This window comes from Ipomoea triloba, chromosome 7 (assembly GCF_003576645.1).
Source record: "Ipomoea triloba cultivar NCNSP0323 chromosome 7, ASM357664v1".
Taxonomy (NCBI): Eukaryota; Viridiplantae; Streptophyta; class Magnoliopsida; order Solanales; family Convolvulaceae; genus Ipomoea; species Ipomoea triloba.
In genome coordinates this window covers 28340454-28359680 of record NC_044922.1, presented here as the reverse complement: position 1 = coordinate 28359680, position 19227 = coordinate 28340454, and the positions used below count along the sequence as shown (strand labels likewise).

The following is a 19227-nucleotide window of genomic DNA, read 5'->3' as shown; positions in this document are numbered from 1 at the left end:
ACAGACACGCGCTATGGATGGTCGGTTTTGCAGCAAAGTGGAGGAGTCAACTTTTAAAGGAGTTCCTATGAGATTGGCAATTGAACAATGAGCTTCTTTGTCCTGTAGATGTGTTGGCAAGCCTTCAAATGCTATCCAAATAGGGACAATTGGCGATTCGATGTCTGGACGAAAATCTGGCGTCCATTTGAAGATATTCATGAAGTAACCTTGAATCGACCAAGATTTTCGGAGCCAGCAGCGCTGAAAGTCGTCTTCAAGATCGAAGTTGATGAGGACATGTCGTTGATCAATCAAGCCAAGGGAAAAGGCTCCACCAAATCCGATAAGATCGAACGTTTTTCGTAGATCTGCCATTGTTGGGCGCCCTTTATTGAACTTGCCGATAAGAGCAAATTTAAATTTTTGAGAGAAACGATGAATTTCTTGATCTGAAAAAGCAACAGCTGGCATTCCTTTGAATTTGCTTGGAGGTTTGAGGTTGGAGACAACAGAGGATTTAGAGAGGATGTCAGCGAAGGAGCGGGAAGGGGGCTTGTCGGCCCCCAGCGCCGCCGCCATAGCCGTGAAGGAGAAAGCACTATTGATGGAGCGTTTTTAGGGATTCACTGTTCATTTCAGAACTTAAAGGCTTTTTAGGGTTAATTTGTTCCTGCTTAACAAAACCAATTTAATATGGATTTACATGTAGTTACAATACATCACCAAATTAGGAGATAGAATACATAAATCTTAATTCACATACACATCATTTACATAGCATATATCAATAACTATGCTAATGTTCTACCTAAAATGTAATTACAGCAGAGTATTCTTCAAGATCCTTATTTAGCTATTCGCAGTAAGGAATTTTGATATCATTACCTTGGTTTCAAGTGTTAAGGATATATGTGGATTCACACTTGGTTTCAAATGAAATTAGCAAAGGTATCAGCAAAATCTGGTTGATGTTTTCTATCTTTGTATTTGTTCTAATTATACTCCTTTAGAATAGGTGTGTTAGATTAGTTGTTGCGACTCCCTAGCTATTAACTCTTTGTATACTATTTATACCTGATAGCGTTACATCAATAAAAGACAGTTCATTTCCTCACACGGGAATCTGATTAACATGGATTGAACTTGACGTCGCCAAACAGGGAAATTGGTAGGGGTGAGTTTGATTGGAAGATTGGATGGAGCATTAAGATGGATAACAACAACCACATATATCCTTAAGATTGTTTACACTATATATTTATTTGACTGATCTTTGGAATTCGAAAATAATGAATTAAAAAAAATTGTATAGTTTAACAGGGCATATCAAGTTTGAGGAAAAAATTCTTCCACGGTGTATGTGTGTATTTTGATACCTTGATTGAACCTAATACTCCCTTAATTTTACCAACTCTGCGATTTTCATTTTTGCAGAATTTGATTATTTTTCAAGAAAAAGTTAAAGAAAGTGAAAGAGGATGCAAAGCATTAGCAAATCTATAGCCCACTTTGCAGCAGCAACAACCATTGTCACAGAATAGTTTGTTGTAAAAGTGCACATGTCCTTTGAAAGCTCAAGAAATGCCAGACATTTACTGGTTCGCCTACTATTCATTTCAGCCTCCCTCCTCTAAATATATGAACATGTTTCAACCCCTCCGTATCTATCTCCGGTTGACTGTGATATAAGATCAGACTTATTTACAATGTTGAAGTAGGTGTAGATGTTAATGTAAATACAAATTTTAAATTTTAAATTCATCTCCAATCAGTTAATGTTAATTTTAAAAATTGTGAAAGCTTTTTGTAATTTAAAACATGTAGTTATTGAAATTTGCAAACATGTTTTGTTTGTTGCAATAAATGTGAATACAATAAATGTATTCATACTTTGCTAATCTCATTTCTCATTTGCAGCAATAATTTAAAATCTATCAATCTATCAAAATGCATTCAGACTTAGCCGAAAAATACAATGATTTGATTGACCACAAATTATTTTTTTATTTAACAAAAGTTGTAGCTTTTATATATATATATGTTTAGTTGTTTACTGCCGAAGCCCGAAGTGGGGAGTGACTCGACCATGTGCATGCCATAATATATGTTTTTTTTTTTTTTGGAAATACATTTTCAACGTAACCCAAGAATGTTTCTTTGGTACACTCATCATTAGCTTTAACTATTGTTTCTCTGATTTATATTGACTTGACCGTGGTTAAAAAGTCTTAAAATAAAGAAATTAAATAGCTGAACACACATTATTTTGAAATTGTTTTTAATTAAAAATGCATAATTTAAACACTCATTTATATATTTCGTTGCAAACTTATTCCTTGGACCCATGTATCATATTTAATTTTCTACGAAAAGTGACTTCCATTATATTAGAATAGTACGAAGAAAGTAAAACAAATTTAATAAGTAATAACCATGTATAAGGTATTTTATTTGGACTTAATTACCTCCCAAAATGTGAAAAATATATAATAATTTCTATCACCGTACCAATGCAAAACTCAATTAATTAATTAATTTAATTTAACTATATTTAATTACTATACCTTATCAATCTATGGTCAAACTTTTAACGTAACTTTGCTAAATTTGAAGGTAATTGGATGCCTCGACACTCTTGCTTGGCTGCTGACAAGAGCGCAATTAAGACAGAATAGTGAGGGAATAAATAAGTCAAAGAATTAATAATAGTAGGTAGGTATTGAGTTTTGTGTTGGTAGTCTTGAACTCTCAATCCTACTTGGCTTTATCACTTTTTATTTTCTTTATTATTATGTTTTCCTCTAGTTACTTTCACGGGTTTTTTTCATCTCGTTACTTTCACGGGTTTTTTTTCCTCTCGTTACTTTCACGAGTTTTTATTATCATTAGCATAAATCGTTTAGTTTGGTTTCGGCAAGTGTTGATCTTATCCTGGACAAGCAAAAAAGAATGATGACGAAGACCCAGATCTTTGATGAAATTTTAAGCTCCTTGAAGGAACATAGCTTCCTAGTTATACAGTCTGCGATTCAAGTTTTCTATAGCATAGTTAGAAAAGTTGTTTCTATGTCTGACTGTAAGGAATGATTTACCATTTCATTGATCATTGATGTAAACGCTTTATCTTATGAATTAATGGAATAACTACGTTTACCTTAAAAAAAAAATAAGTCAAAGAATTAATGTTTGATGTTTACAGAGAACTCACCATATTAGTGAAACTTCTACATTAATTGTAATTATTAAAACTTGATAACGTACTTGATGTTATCTATAATCTATACCCTATGTATGTAGTGTATATAACTTTCCGCCGTAAATCATACTTTCTCAACTTGTTGAAGCACAAAAAGTGGCTCGATCTCATGACCTCTACATACCATCTAAGCACAGTATGCTTGACAAAAAAAAAAAAAAAAAAAAAAAAATCACCCCGCCCTCTCGACTTAGCCTAACCGCGTTATGTTGCAGAGAGAAGATGAAAACAGGCCCCACATATATCCCGCGCCCAGCGCGTTATGACATTTATATGTATATATACATACATTATGCTGCGATATAGCCTGAAAGGAGCTGAGAGGAGAAAAGCGGAAGTCCAGCATCGCATTTTCGTTAGAAGAGATCCAACAGAATTGAAATTATTGGTAAGAATCTTCAACAACTTCTTCTTCTTCCTTTTTGTTTATTTTTAATTTTCTAATTCTTAGCTACCAGCAATCATATCGTTAGAGGTTAGCACAACTGTACTGAGCATTATATTTTTGCTTTGCTTCTTTGATTTCTTTTCTTCACCGCCGGCCTACGGCGACTCGCCTCCTTCCAGATCTGGACCGCCGGCGACTTTGGTGGTGGTTGTGTACTTGGTGTAATTTTTTATTTTTTATTCTTTTCTTTTAAGGGGGGAGGGGTAAGAAGAAAGAAGAAAGAGAAACAGCTAAATTATTAATATAACTATTTATGTTAAATAAGTAAAATGAATATAATATGACATTTACGTGAAATTAACACACGGATTATATTAGACACAAAGAGTTAATGTTATATGAGGTCTTTCGTGATTTTAGTACATCTAGTCTTAAACTTTCTAATTGATCATACATAAGTCGATTTTTAAATTGTTATCACTGGTTTCTTAAATTATAGTTACTTGAACTACGCATTAACAATTTAAAAGTCAAATGAACGCGTATGATAAATCTAAAAATTTAAGACTAAACATAACAAAAATATTAACTCTAGACATAAATTTTAAGAAAAAGAGTTCTATTACAACACGTTTGGTTCACAAAATGAATTTGAAGGGAATAGGAATACTATTCCATAAGGAATGGAATAGGTAAGGAATAGAATATGAATTGTATTTAAGCGTTTGGTTCGCGGAAGGAATAGACTTGTGAATTGTATTCCAGCGTTTGGTTGGTTAAAGGAATAGAAATGGAATATATATTTAAAAGACATAAATGCCCTTGTACAAAATTTTTTATTATTATTATTATTATTATTATTAGTATTATTATTATACCCTTATAAAATATGTAATAATAATAATAATAATAATAATAATAATAATAATAATAACAATAACAATAACAATAATAAGGACATTCATGTTATTATTAATATTAATATTAATATTATTATTATTATTATGTAATAATAAAATAAAAATTATAATAATATTAATAACAATAATAAGAAAAAAAGAATAATAATAATAATAATAATACAAATTAAAACAAAATTACATATATAATAATTTTTTTTAAATACAAATTGAAATTTTTGATCCCACATTGGTAACTTATGAAGAGAAGCTCATTTGAGCTCCTCTATATAAGAGAAGCATTGCTTCTCTTTTGAAATTAACAACAGGATGAGGAAGCCTTAAAAGTGCCAAAAGCTCATTCATTTAAGAAAGCTTAATTGTTCTTAATTACAAATTTTTTTAAAAAAATAATATATGAGCGTTTTGGGAAAAGGAAGATTTTTCTCCAAAACGCGCAAGGGGGTAAAATTCCTGAGGACTCAGGAATAGCCTAATACCTAAGGGGGCCTAGGAATCTCTATTCCCCTTACAAGGGGAATAGGTCATTCCCAGGAACAATGTTCATGGGAATAGAAAGTTTTACCAAACAGCGGAATAGGCCTATTACTGGGAAAAAAAAGTGAAGTAAAACATGTGGACATAGTAGGGTAATACAAGATTAGCAGTGGCAATTATAAAATCCTATGAAACTCATCCACTAGTTGTGCAGTTGCCCAATTTAACTCCCAGAAAATTCTAGATTTACTCTCAATTTTTACTTTTTTCTTACAAATCTTTGATGAATAATTTTTTTTTAGAATTCACGTAATAAAAATATTCAATTATTATTTACCACATCATAGAGTAAAACTAAGGAAGTAAAATTTAATAATAAAGAATTCTTAACCCTCTAAGTTCCCTCTGAATTTTTGACTATCTACGTACGTCAACAATCAGAATGGAGGCATATTGATTGTCGTGTGCTGGAGAATAGAGACGGGGGACCAGGGAATAGCTGTCCGTTTCTATTGTCTAAACTCTATAACAACTTTAATAATAGATATTTTACTATTAAGTCTATACAGACAAAAATAATAAGTTGATGTGTTTTAATAATTTCTTTTTATATAAAGTTCAAGAGTTACTCTTGATTTTTTGTAGCAAGAAATTAAATCCAAGAATAGTTAGAGGTTAGCAGAAGATATATATTTCACTAATTTTGCTTATTTAATTTGCTCCTTTGATTTATTTTCTTAATCTCTTATGCAGAATGTTTTCATATACCTACAATAGTTTTCATCACTAGTACATTATTGTACTAGCTAGCTAGCAAACTAGTAGGAGGATCTGATCTGATCTGGAGTTGTAAGAAATGGAAGAAGAATACTTGGGTGATATCTTCCAAGATGCCTCCGAAACCTTAGAAGATGAGAACATCCAACAACTGCGAATCTCCTTGAAAATCGGGGGTAACTTCTGTCCCAACATCAGATATCATCAATACAATGGGCGGAGGTTCCAAGCAGAATGGGTCGTCGATATGCCGCATCTCCAAGGGGCAGGAAGTGGTGGAGTAGAAGGAGGAGGAGGTGGTGGTAGAGCAGAAGAGGAAGGAGATGGCAATGGAGAAATAGGAGAAGAAGAGGAGGAGGAGGATGGAGGAGAAGGAGATAATGGCAATGAAGAAATAGGAGAAGATGATGAGGACGATGGAGGAGAAGGAGATGGTAATGAAGAAATAGGAGAAGAGGAGGAGGGCGATGGAGGAGAAGGAGATGGCAATGAAGAAATAGGAGAAGAGGAGGAAAACGATGGAGGAGAAGGAGATAATGGCAATGAAGAAATAGGAGAAGATGATGAGGACGATGGAGGAGAAGAAGATAGCAATGAAGAAATAGGAGAAGATGAGGAAGAAGAAAGAGGTGGCAGTGAAGGAACAGAAGGAGGATTAGGAGGTGATAATGATGATAGCCATGAGTCCATTGGAGGGCGTGGTAGAGGAGGAGGAGGAGAAAATGATAGGGGAGAAGCAAATGTGGGTGGTCATCCACATTTGCCCCTCCCCTATAATATTATTGGCCGCTGTAGCGCAATGAAATACATATTTAGGGTTCCAAAATACATACGTGTAATTGAGAAAAGAACATACGCCTCCCAAACAGTTTCAATTGGACCATCCCCATACATCCCTAAGATTGTCTCAATTGGACCATACCATTATGGAAATCCAAAATTGTCACGAATGGAATGTAAGAAAAAGTTGCTTTTTACATCCTTGAGAATCGACCCTAAATGCCAGTCATCCCTAACAGCGGCCATGACGGATTTTGAAGCTAAGGCTAGAAAATGCTATTCCACAAAGTTCAACAGTATTGATACCAATACATTTCGGGATATGATGCTCATCGATGCCTTCTTCATCATTCATACATTTCTCTCTTTCAACCGTTGGTGCAAGGTACGCTTCTAACTTCTAATTACTTATTCAATTAATTTTTGAGTAAATTCCATTTGTAAAAAATTACATAGAAGTAAACCTGCTTAGCTACGTTGCTATATAGTTGACCAACGACTCAAAGGCGATATGGTTAATATGCTGTTCATATTGAGTCAAACTTGTAATTAGTGAGCTAATAATCTGACCAATTTAGATTAATTTATAACAATTGTTATACCATAGACCGGGATCCACTTGAAACTAACTTTTCTGTGACTTGGCTTGCAATCTAGAATCTGGATGATCCAAAACTGCAAGGCGAACCCATTTTTCAAACAGCTTGGAGGCAAGGAAATATTTGCGAGGATTTACTGATGCTAGAGAATCAGGTTCCCTTTTTCATTCTTGTCAAAGTGTATGCTATACTGACCAACGAATCCAACGAAGAAGAATCAGGAAATTGTTTGAAGAAGCTGGCGATGCAGTTCTTCAAACAAGTTGAATTGGGAAGAAGTGGCGGCGGAGGCGATGATTTTGATTCAGAAACAGTTACAGTAGTAGCCGATAACCCCAAACATTTGCTGGATTTGTTCCACAGCAGTTTTGTTGTAGCGGAGGACAAAAGAAAGACGCGAAAGCGCAACAACATTAATACAAATACATCGTCAAAGTACTGGGTAAGCAGTGCTTCAGCACTCCGTTCAAATGGGGTCAAATTCATCGCAATAACCAAAAAGGGCAACCCACTGGATATTCAGTTCAATCACTACCTAGGACGTTTGAGAGTTCCGACACTTTGTATCAACGACAGAACTGCAACTGTCCTTAAAAACCTGGTGGCATACGAGCAAGGCTCGCGTCTACCAAACCCATATTTCACTACCCTCGCAATCTTCTTCTCCAATATTGCACCCAATGCCGACGACATCAAACTTCTGAGGGAGGCACACATTATCAACCACCAATTAGCAGGTGATGGAGCGGTGGTTCTTCTTCTGCAACAACTCTACAAAGCCTCCCAGAACGGCTTTAATAATGCTTGTCTCATCAAACATCATCTTCAACTCATTGACAGATACCTTATATCTGGTCAAGCCCAGGTTATGAGTTCCCTGAGGAAAAGAGGTGGTGCGGCCCAGCTCGGATACAATTTTGTTGCGTCGCTTTTAATTTCTTTCTTTACGATTCAAAGAATAAGACTCTAAACAAAAGGAATGTAGGGTGTTTGACATTACCAGAGGTGCAAGGGGTATTACATAATGTCAATAAACTTGAACTTGTTTTGACCATATTAGAAATTTCATGTGCATTACTAAACTTTTTCTGAGTACAAAACTAGCAGTAGCCAGTCCTTATACGTGGACCACGGTGGACCATGGGTCATGTTTGATACTGCATGATGAGTGTAGTTTTCGCGGTGGATGGAAAGAAGTAGGTGTTAAAACGGGAAGAAGTTTCCGAGTATCGTTTTCAAAGGATGGTAAGGAGGGAATTTGAGCGGTAAGGGGATTAAGCACAAGAGTGTTTAGTGTTTGAAAGCTAACCCAAACATAGTAAGAAATGCTCATGAAACATCATGAAAATAAGCTAACCCAAACATAGTAAGAAATGCGCATTAAACAAAATGTTGTTTAATTATACATTATTCAAAGGGTATGGGAGGAGGGGCAAAATTGTCTTTACACCAACGAATTGCCCCTCCTCTCCACCGAATTGCAATTCCGCAGAATTGCAATTCCCTCCAACCAAACACTGTAGTTTGGGAATTCACTGAATTACAATTCCCTCCAAACTACGTCCAACCAAACAGGTACTTAAGGTTTTTTTTTTTTTTTAAAAAAAAAAAAGATTTACTCAAGTCATTTTTTATAAGTTTAAACATTAAACTTAAGAACCTCTCACCGCTCCCACTCCTACCCTAGAGATATATGAATAAGATTTTATTTATTACGCACTATTTTACAAGTTAAAACTCTAATTGAAACATAAAAAATTATTAAAGGTTTATAAAACTATTTACATTTGCTAAAAATGTAATCATTTTGAAATACAATATCTACTAAGTTTAGTGTGTTTTTTAAAAATGTATGCGAGGCCATAATATTTCTTATCATTAAAAATTAAATTAAAGTCTTATCTTCTGCTAATAATTATAAGAATTTGTGATGTTTGGGAGCAAAGAATTTGTGATGTTTCAAATACATTTCAATAATATGAGTTTACTATATATTGTTTATTATTATTATTATTATTATTATACATTTCTCAATTGCATATTATGCGTATTTATAACTAGAACTAGTATTGTTGGGGCCAGCTTTCTTAGAAGGATCCCCGTTTTCGGAGGACGTTTTAATTCTTCTTAACTTTCTTTCCGAGATTTTTCCCTCTGCCTCTCGACTTTGCTTAACCGCGTTACTGTGCGGAGACAGGAGTGGTATTCCGCGGCCATCTTCGTGTTATGGCATTGATGGAGTGGCTATTTATACACATTAGCCTTCAGCTTGAGAGTAGATCGAGGAGAAGAGATCGAAGACGTTGTGAAGAGAATTGGAATTACTGGTAAGAATCTTCAACTTCTTCTTACTTTTTGTTTGTTTAATTTGTTTGTTTTTTCTAATTCTTAGCTCTAGTAACAGTGGTTAGAGCCTTAGAGGTTAGCAGAGCTGAACATTATATCAGTGCTTAGCTTCTTTGATTTCTTTTCTTCACCGCCGGGCCGCCGCCATCTCTTCGTCCAGGTCGGGAGGAGCTACGGAGACTCGCCTCAGCTTCCAGATCTGGATCGGAAAGATCGAGATGAGTCGTCGGCGACTTTGGTGGTGGCCGGTTTTTTTTTTTTTTTTTTTTTTTTTTTTTACGGGGGGAGGGGGTAAGCAGAAAGAGCATAAAATCAATCATTTTGTTTTTTTAGTACTACTGACTCGGTTACAATGTAGTATCTGTTCATAAACCCTCCAACATGGGAAGCAACCAAATGCCACTACCAGATGCCACTAGACCACAAGGCGACCATTGGTCATAAAATCAATCATTAATATAACTATTTATGCTAAATAAGTAAAATGAATATTATATGAAATTTAGGTGAAGTTTAACACATACACGGATTATATTAGACACAAAGAAATATATAACTATTTATGCTAAATAAGTAAAATGAATATTAAAAGAGTTCTAGCTACTATAAGGTAAAGTAAAATCTTCCAAAAAAAACAAAAAAGGTAAAGTAAAACATGTGGACATAGTACTATAGTAGTAGGATAGTACAAGATGAGCAGTGGCAATTATTGCATTTCTTTTTGGTCTCTATGCATGGTTCAAGAAAAAAAATTAAATCCTATGAAACTAGTCATCATCCACTAGTTCTGCAGTTTCCCAATTTAACGAACTCCCAAAAAAAAAAAATACTAAATAGGCTTTTTTTTTTTTTTTTTTTAGGGCAAATAAGATAGACGTACTCTTATTTCTTACTCTTATATTTTCTTTTCTTTTTTTTTTTTACAAATTTTGTATGTATGTATGACACTTTTTTTAAAATTCACATAATAAAAATATTCAATTACTTATTATTTTTCACATCATAGAGTAAAAGTAAAGAATTAGAATTTGAGAATAAAGAACTCTTAACTCCCCCACATCATGTAGTAAAAGTAATAAAGAAGTAGAATTTGGAAATAAAGCTAGAACTCTTTTAACTCCCCAAGTTTCCTCTGATTTGAATTTTTGACTACGTGAGTAAATAATAAGTTGATGTGTTTAATACATTATTTATATATATATATAAAAAGTTGAAGAGTTACACTGATTTTTTTTTTAGCAAGAAAACCAAGAATAGTTAGAAGTTAGCAGAACATTTTTTACTAATTTTGCTTATTTAGTTTGCTCCTTTTGATTTCTTTTCTTAATCTCTTATGCAGATCGAATTTTTTGATATATCTACAAGAGTTTTCATCACTAGTACATTGTACAAACTAGTTAGCAAACTAGTCGGGGATCTGGAATTGTAAGGAATGGAAAATGAATACTTGGTTGATATCTCCGAAGATGCGGTCGAAACCAGCTTGGAATATGAAAATATTCAACAACCGCAAAGCTCCTTGCAAATCAGGGGTAACTTTGGCCGTCCCAACACCGGTCAATACAATGAGCAAAGGTTGGTAGCAGAATGTACCATCAATATCCAAGGGCCTGGGAGTGGTGGAGCCGAAGAAGAAGTAGTAGTGGTGAAAGAGGACGACGACGAAGGAGAAGGAGAAGGAGAAGAAGAAAGAGGTGAGGGTGGAGAAATAAAAGGAAGATTTGGAGTCGGAGTCGGAGTTGGAGTTGGAGGAGGAGGACTCGGAGGAGGAAGAGTCCGAGGAGTCAGAGTTGGAGGAGGAGGAGTCGGAGTAAGAAGAAGAGTTGGAGGAGGAGGAGTCGGAGGAGGAAGAGTTGGAGGAGTCGGAGGAGGAGATCCCAGCTGTAGGGCAACAGAATGCATATTTAGGGTTCCAAAACACACACGAGTAATTGAGGAAAGAACAACATATCCATCCCCCCCTCAAACTGTGTCAAATGTACCAGACCCATCCTCCCCTCAAACTATCTCAATTGAACCAGACCCATACACCCCTCACACTGTCTCTATTGGGCCATACCATTATGGAAATCCAAATTTGTCAGGTATGGAATCTCAGAAAAAACAGCTTCTTGCATCCTTGCTCGTATGCGATATTAGCGAGGAAATGTGTGGACTTGTTTGCCAGTTAACAGCGGCCATGAAGGAATTGGAAGCCGAGGCTAGAAGATGGTATCCCTCAACGTCCAACCACATTCATAGTGATACATTTCGGGAGATGATGCTCACCGATGCCGCCTTCATCATTCATACCTTTCGCTGTTTCGACAGTTGGTGCAAGGTACTATGTGCTTCTAACTTCTAATTACTTAGTCTTGTTTGGTAAATGACTGTTAGTTGATAGCTGTTAGCTTATTGGAGTAAAGGGTATAACTAGTTGATAACATTAGTTGTTAGCTGATAACTGTTTCGTATAATGGCCTTGTTTGGTAAATGGTTGTTAGCTGATGCAGTTAGTTGATTGAGTTAGAAGGTATAATTAATTGATAATATTAACTGATTGTAGAAAAGCCTTGGATGAATTACTTGTTAGCTGATAGCTGGTTGGTATAATTTTTTTTCTCAGTAGCATTTTGAAATTTACTACCTCGTCCCATTTTGGTTGTTTGATTCAGTTATTTCTAACTTTTCTTTGACTTGACTTGCAATCTAGAATCCGGGTGATCCAAAACTGCAAGACAACTCCATTTTGAATACACCTTGGAATGCACCAAATGTTTGCGAGGATTTGCTGATGCTAGAGAATCAGCTTCCCTTTTTCGTTATTGTCAAAGTGTATGCTATACTGAACAACGAATCCAACGAAGAAAAATCAGAAAATTCTCTGAAGAAGCTGGCGATGCAGTTCTTCACACTAGTTGAATTGGGAAGAGCCGACAACAAGGACGAGGACGAGGACGAGGAGGACGACGACGATGATTCAGTAAGTGTAGCAAACAAACCCAAACATTTGCTTGATTTGTTCCATAGCAGTTTTGCTGTAGTGGTGGACAAAAAGAAAGATGCAAAGGCCGCCAAAGAAAAGCAAGATGCAAAGGCCGCCCAAGAAAAGCAAGATTATATTAAGGATGACAAAAGCAAGAAGATGCAAAAGCGCAAGAAGATGCAAAAGCGCAAGAAGATGAATACATCCTCATCATCATTATCGTCGCTGTCTGAGCTTCGAATGAAAACAAAGTGCTGGGTAAGAAGTGCTTCAGCACTGCGTTCAAATGGAGTGAAATTCATCGGAATCAACAAAGGCAACCCACTGGATATTCAATTCAATCTCCTCACAGGAAATTTGAGAGTTCCAACACTTTGTCTCAACGACAAAACTGCCACTGTCCTCAAAAACCTGGTGGCATACGAGCAAGTGTCGCATCTACCAAACCCATATTTCATTTGCCTCGCAATCTTCTTCTCCAATCTTGCACCCACTGTAGACGACATCAAACTTCTGAGGGAGGCAAACGTTATCAACCACCAACCTGATGATGGGGCGCTCGTTCTTCTTCTGCGACAACTCTACAAAGCCTCCCATAATGGCTTTAATGCTTGCCTCATCAACCATCATCTTAAACGCATTGACAGATACCTTATATCTTCTCAAGCCCGGGTTAAGATTTTCTTGACCCAAAAACGTGGTGCTGCCAACCTCGTGAAACAGATGATCGTGTCGGCACTAGTTGTTTTCGTCTTTCATGGTTACCAAACATATAAAATCAAATTTTAGTAATTAGTTATTATATTATTAGTTTTCTTCATTTCGTTTTGGTTTAGGCCGGCTTTATGATTGTCATTTCTTGCTTGCATTTTTTTCCATTTGCCATGCTTGCGTCATTGTTTATTTATATGTGAATATAATAATGTATGTATGTTGTTGCTCCTTGTTTTGCCCTTTATTGTTAATGATGATCAAAATGACTTTATATTGAAATGTTTTTGTAATAACTTGAATGCATTTTATTCAATTGCATACATCGGAAAATGAAAAACTTTTGACATCTGAATGGGAATGATTTCAAATTTATTGACAAAAATGAAAAACTTTTGAAAAGCACACAATAATAGGAAAATATCATTTGGGGCATACCACATGTGGGACATGCATTTAAGGAAAATAATTTTTTCCCCTAAAATTAACCACAGACCCAAGTTCCACTTAGAAATCTGATATTCAATAGCATTCTAAACTCTAGCAAAGATCCAAATCCAATTTCTTTAACAGAGTTTATATGTTCATCAGTTAGATCTGCCAACAATCTGTTTAGCTTCATTGGCAACATCCTTGTCTTGAGCAATGCAGATTCAGTTGTAGGCTGACTCTGAATTTTCCTTTTATTTCTTTCTTCCAGTACAGTACCCCCTGATCAGATCGGCACATCTCTTCTTCATTTCTCTTTGTTCTTTGTTCTCTGGCACAGTCTGATGTGCCTTCATCTTGATTCTGTTCAGTCCTACTTTGTTTCCTTTTTGAGTAAGTTTTTGTAACCTCTTTTAGTAAAAGATCTAAATCTTGGCTAGACACATTTTCTGCAACTAATATGTTAGTACCAAAACATGCACATTAATATTATTTTTAGTGAATATCATATTTTCTAAATCATTTCCATTCCAGTCTTTGACCCTAATCCAATCACTCGTACAAAGTTTCAAGTAAATACTATTGGACTACAAAGCCTCGATTCAGAGATGTTTTCAGTACTTCACAACTCCAATATTCTGAGCCTTACCCAAAACAGGTGTAGGTTGCCCTCAGTCATACAGACCCAAATTTTTAGCCAAAGCATGCATCCCATCAACAGCTGCACTCACAATTCCACCTGCATAGCCTGCTCCCTCTCCCACCGGATACAGTGCTTTCAATGACGTGCTCTCGAATGTGTCGCTTCCCCGGGAGATTTGAACCGGAGAACTAGTTCTCGTCTGATGCAAAACATACAGAAAGTCCACAGTTATTATCAACCAAGAAACGTACAATTTGGGACACAACTTCAATCAAGTTGGTCGGGGCTGTTAGCTTGATAAAAAAGAAATTTTAACACATAAAATGATCACTACAAATAAGATTGTCAATTAAGGCTGAAGTCCGCGGGCTGACCCACTCCTGTCCCATAGTGGGCTTGTTAAAGCTTCAAAAAAGAAGGCCCGCGACAGGCAGCGCGGGCCATGTTATTTAAAATATATATATATAATATTTTTTTTGAGTACTATTACTATGTTATGTGTCTTCAATTTGTTCATAGGTACAGAAATAGTTAATTGCATGTACAAAATGTGTCAACTGCAAGTACAAAATTTTAAGGTTATTTTTGGATCAGGATCCACAATGCAAGGTAAACCCTGATTCATGGTATAATTTGCCAATAGGTCGGGGGTGGGTCGAGGAGGGTACATCGATCACTTGGCCCATCTTATATTTTATCCACCTACCTTCACCTCCAACCCGCATTAGTTGGAATTTTTCGGCCACTCCCTAACATGTCATAATTATTTTTCAATACTATATTTGATTATTACATAGATCAAATTCGTTATTAGTTCATGATGGGATTGACTAAAGACCTTGTGATCAGGTGGTACAAATGTGGCTTTTTCAAATGAAAGGTCACAACTTCAAATCTTACTGGGGACATTGATGAAAAATAACTTATACCTCATCTAGGAACGATATAAAAATGTAAAGGGGATATCATTTTCCATTAATATGCCTCAATAATTTATTAAGTTGGTAAATCAATGTAGTGATAAATAATGTAAAGGGGATATCATTTTCCACCAATATGCCTCAATAATTTATTAAGTTAGTAAATTAATTAATTTTAATACCTTAATCAAGTTGGTCAGGCTATTTTTTTAATAATTAATGACTAATCATCAACTTATTGAACAGATGTGAGAGGATGTTTTGTTGAAAGTTTGCATGCCTATAAGAGAAGGTTTATAGTGAGACCCATTTAAATTTAATTAACTTTTAAATATTTTTGTAATAGAGGAATCAGCACTGATGCGCCCAACTGCACGCGCCAGCTGGGCGTTTGAATACATTATTTTTTTAAAATTTCTCTGTCTGTTTTTTCGCAGAGTGTCACCCCACCCCCACCCCCACTTTTTTTTCTTTTTCTTTTTCTCTTTATTTATTGTCCACCACTCTCTCTCTCCTAAATGTCACATAAAGAATTGTGCAAAATATTGAACTGATATTGATGCTCTTAGAATTTCCTATTAACTAGGCTAGCTTCAAAAAGAAAATTCGATTAAAAGAAGAGAATTGGTGACATACTGACATATACATAAAATAGAAAATACAAAAACTTGTGTGGGACTGTCTCGCGTATCTTTGTTCGTAGGACGAGTCAAGTTAAGATCAAATTTAATACTTATACTGGAAAATGTAATACTAATAAGTAATAAGAAATAAAATGTTTAGTACTTATATGAGAAAATGGTAATACTTTTATATTTGATTTAAAAGTATTACAACTTTCTTTATAAGTAACAAATACTTTATTATTAATTAATATTACACTTTTCAATATAAGTATTATATTTTCATATTTACTTAATCCATCCACCTGACTCATCTCACAAAGAAATCTCACAAAGAAAAAATTCATGAGACTGGTTACACTCAATAATCACAAATTAAAGAGCCAAATGTCAATTGTATGTCTAATTTGATCATTATTGATCACTCCCAGATTCCTATGTTGCACGGTTGGACCACTTGGCTTAGTGGGTGAGAAAATGCCAAAATATAATGATTTTGATATGTAAACATAATTAGAGGCTTAATTTTCCCCAGCCACTCTTTTTCCGTGTCTTCCTCATATCTTGATGGAGTCTGTTAATTTGAGATCTGACGAGAATTATACTATACGCACTCCCCGCACTCTTTTGGGGATTTAGTTGTTACTCTTGATTAATCATTCAATGGAAATTAAAATTTGTTAATTGCAATATGTTCTTGGGTTGATTGAAATATATCAATTGAATTATGCATACTAGCAAATGTCAACCATGCCATCCACTTCATCACCTTGCAAGTTGCTATATGATCCAAAAGTTGATAATATAATATTTAGAACACCCATGAAGACGCTCATATTTAGAGGACAATGAGTACTAATCATAACCATCCAATTTAATGATATAAATGGCTGAGACTAACCATAAATAATTAAGCAGATCACGTCTAGAAATATATTTGGAGGGCAAATAAGAGATTTGGTTCAAATCATAATTATGGTAAAATTTAAATTAACAACTTGGATGGTAAGTCTAACGTGGATGGTAAGTCTCACAACTTTATGCCTTAACATCTTATTGTTCATGAAATAGGATCCACAAGCTGGTTTGCGTGAAACAACGAAGCATTAGAATCATTACGTACGTACAAAAACGTGACGAAGGATTAGAGTCATTACGTACGTACAAAAACGTGACCATATTTCTCGACCAATTATGGGTATATTGTGTGACGGTGTGTTTATAATTGTATGCCAACATGCTATATTGTGTGCGCCATATATGCTATATTAGGGGAGAGTGGTGGGGAATACATACGTACAAAATATATGCACGGGTATATTAATAATAATTTTTATCTCAATTACACTACAATGTATTATTCGAGATAGTAAACAAAATTTGGAATTGACATTTATGATTTATAATTTGTAAATATGAGGCTAGTTGAAACAAATGATTATGGGTTCACGGACCATAGTAGTAGTTTTTGGAAATATTGTGTGCAGTTATGTAGAAAATTGTGTGCCAACATGGTATATTGTGCGTGTCATGTATGATATATTATAGGAAAAAATTTCATGTCCTATACGCACGGTTATATTAATAATAATTTTTTAACTCAAGCACACTTCCAATTCATTATTCAAGATAGTAAACAAAATATGGAATTGACATTTTTTATTTATAATTTGCAAATATGCGGCCACAGTCTGGTATGTTGTGAGCCAAACATGTATACATTGTGTGGCATATATGCTATACGCGGGGATATTTTGTGTGCATAGTCTGAAGAGTAAAGAATTTGAATAAGAATAAAACAATTACATAAATAAACTATTTACATAAAGTTGAATTACATTTACCCACATTTTAATAGGACAATTTCAATGCAATTTCAATTAAATCATGAAGTATGAAAGGAAATTATGGAAAAACTAAGGCACGTACACACCACACCCCTATAAGGCACACAACGTAAAACGCCTAGTCAAATTTCAACAACGTAACATCGTAACGCCTGGTGTGCCATAACCGCATATGTCGTGTGCAAAACAGCGCAAAGTGGTGTGCCCGAATCCGACGAGGTGTATCCCTTTATTCTATATGAGCAATAACAACAACCCAAACACGAATGAAGGGCATTCTCCTCACTCTCATCCTACGACCTCCACTGCAACCTCCACGACCTTAGCTTATTCGTGAAATGAAAGGCAAAGCAAGAACAACTTCTACCAATGCATTCATTGTGAATATGCAATTCAAGTCTGACCTTCTGACCTTAAGCACACAATTTTCCAGAATAGGGTAAGACCATCAAAATCAGTAGAAAAATGAAAAAGAACTCAATTATAATACATCAAGTTGCCAAGTTAAAGTTTATAGACACCGTATACGTATAGATAAGAAGTAGAGAGATGAACATACAACGAATTTGAGAAGCAGGCAGAACTTGCCGACGAAAGAGTCACCGATAACGGTGTAGTGGAAGCGGTGGCGGTAGAGGTGGTGTGGTGCGTCATCGTCGTCGCAGTGGAGGTCGTGAGGATGAGAGTGAGGAGAATGACGAGAGCTGATGATTTCGTGTGTATTCAGAAAACGAAAAGCCTAGCGAAATTAAGGGGTCGTTTAGTAACTTGGAAAAATGGAGAATTTTCCAAAAAAATGGAGAATTGAGGAAGTGGAAGAATGGAAAATGGAAAACTTGTTTACTAAAACCAATTCTTCAAATCAATTCTCCATCTCCATTCTTCCATTTCTATACAATTTTGGAGAGAACCAAAATTGAATTCTCCATTCTTCCAAATGGAAAACACACGGGTGAACAGTGCTATTTATGCCTAGAGGTCCCGGGATCGAATCTTGCTGGGAGCAGCTTTCTTCAACAAATAACTTTTGTCTCTTGTCTCTTGTCTCTTGCGCTATTCTTACCCCAAGGTCCCAGGTTCAAATCCTGCTGGGAGGAATTCCTTGTGTCTCTTCACTCTTGCGCTAATTCCTTTTTCTTTCTTTTTATTTTTCTCTTGCGCACAGCTAATACCCTACTACTACTACTATTATTATTATTATTATTATTATTATTATTATTATTATTATTATTATTATGCGCAGCTTCTATTATTTTCTTTTTATTATTATTATTATTATTATTATTATTATTATTATTATTATTAACATGCGCACAGATTTTATTATTATTATTATTATTATTGTTATTATTATTATTTATTGTACAAATGCTATATGAGATGATTTTATTTAATGAGGTTTTGCATATTTTGTTATGTACTAAAATGATTGAAATAATTATAATGTGATGAAATGAAATTATTTTTAAGAAAATCATATATATATATATATATATATATATATATATATATATATATATATATATATATATATATATATATATATATATATATATATTTTTTT

General features: G+C 34.9%; 2 protein-coding genes across 2 annotated transcripts; both read left to right on the top strand.

Annotated features, from left to right (window-relative positions):
- Nucleotides 1–3556: 3556 nt before the first annotated feature.
- On the top strand, nucleotides 3557–8261 carry LOC116026051. Its single transcript, XM_031267495.1, has 3 exons — nucleotides 3557–3626; nucleotides 5777–6965; nucleotides 7238–8261. Exons 2-3 carry the CDS (start codon nucleotides 5880–5882, stop codon nucleotides 8147–8149), a joined length of 1998 nt encoding a protein of 665 aa, XP_031123355.1. The 5' UTR covers nucleotides 3557–3626; nucleotides 5777–5879; the 3' UTR covers nucleotides 8150–8261.
- A 1086-nt stretch (nucleotides 8262–9347) lies between these two features.
- LOC116024796 (UPF0481 protein At3g47200-like) lies at nucleotides 9348–13483 on the top strand. Its single transcript, XM_031265794.1, has 3 exons — nucleotides 9348–9506; nucleotides 10865–11845; nucleotides 12218–13483. The coding sequence occupies exons 2-3, from the start codon at nucleotides 10958–10960 to the stop codon at nucleotides 13277–13279; spliced, it is 1950 nt and encodes a 649-aa protein (XP_031121654.1). The 5' UTR covers nucleotides 9348–9506; nucleotides 10865–10957; the 3' UTR covers nucleotides 13280–13483.
- The last annotated feature ends 5744 nt before the right edge of the window (nucleotides 13484–19227 follow it).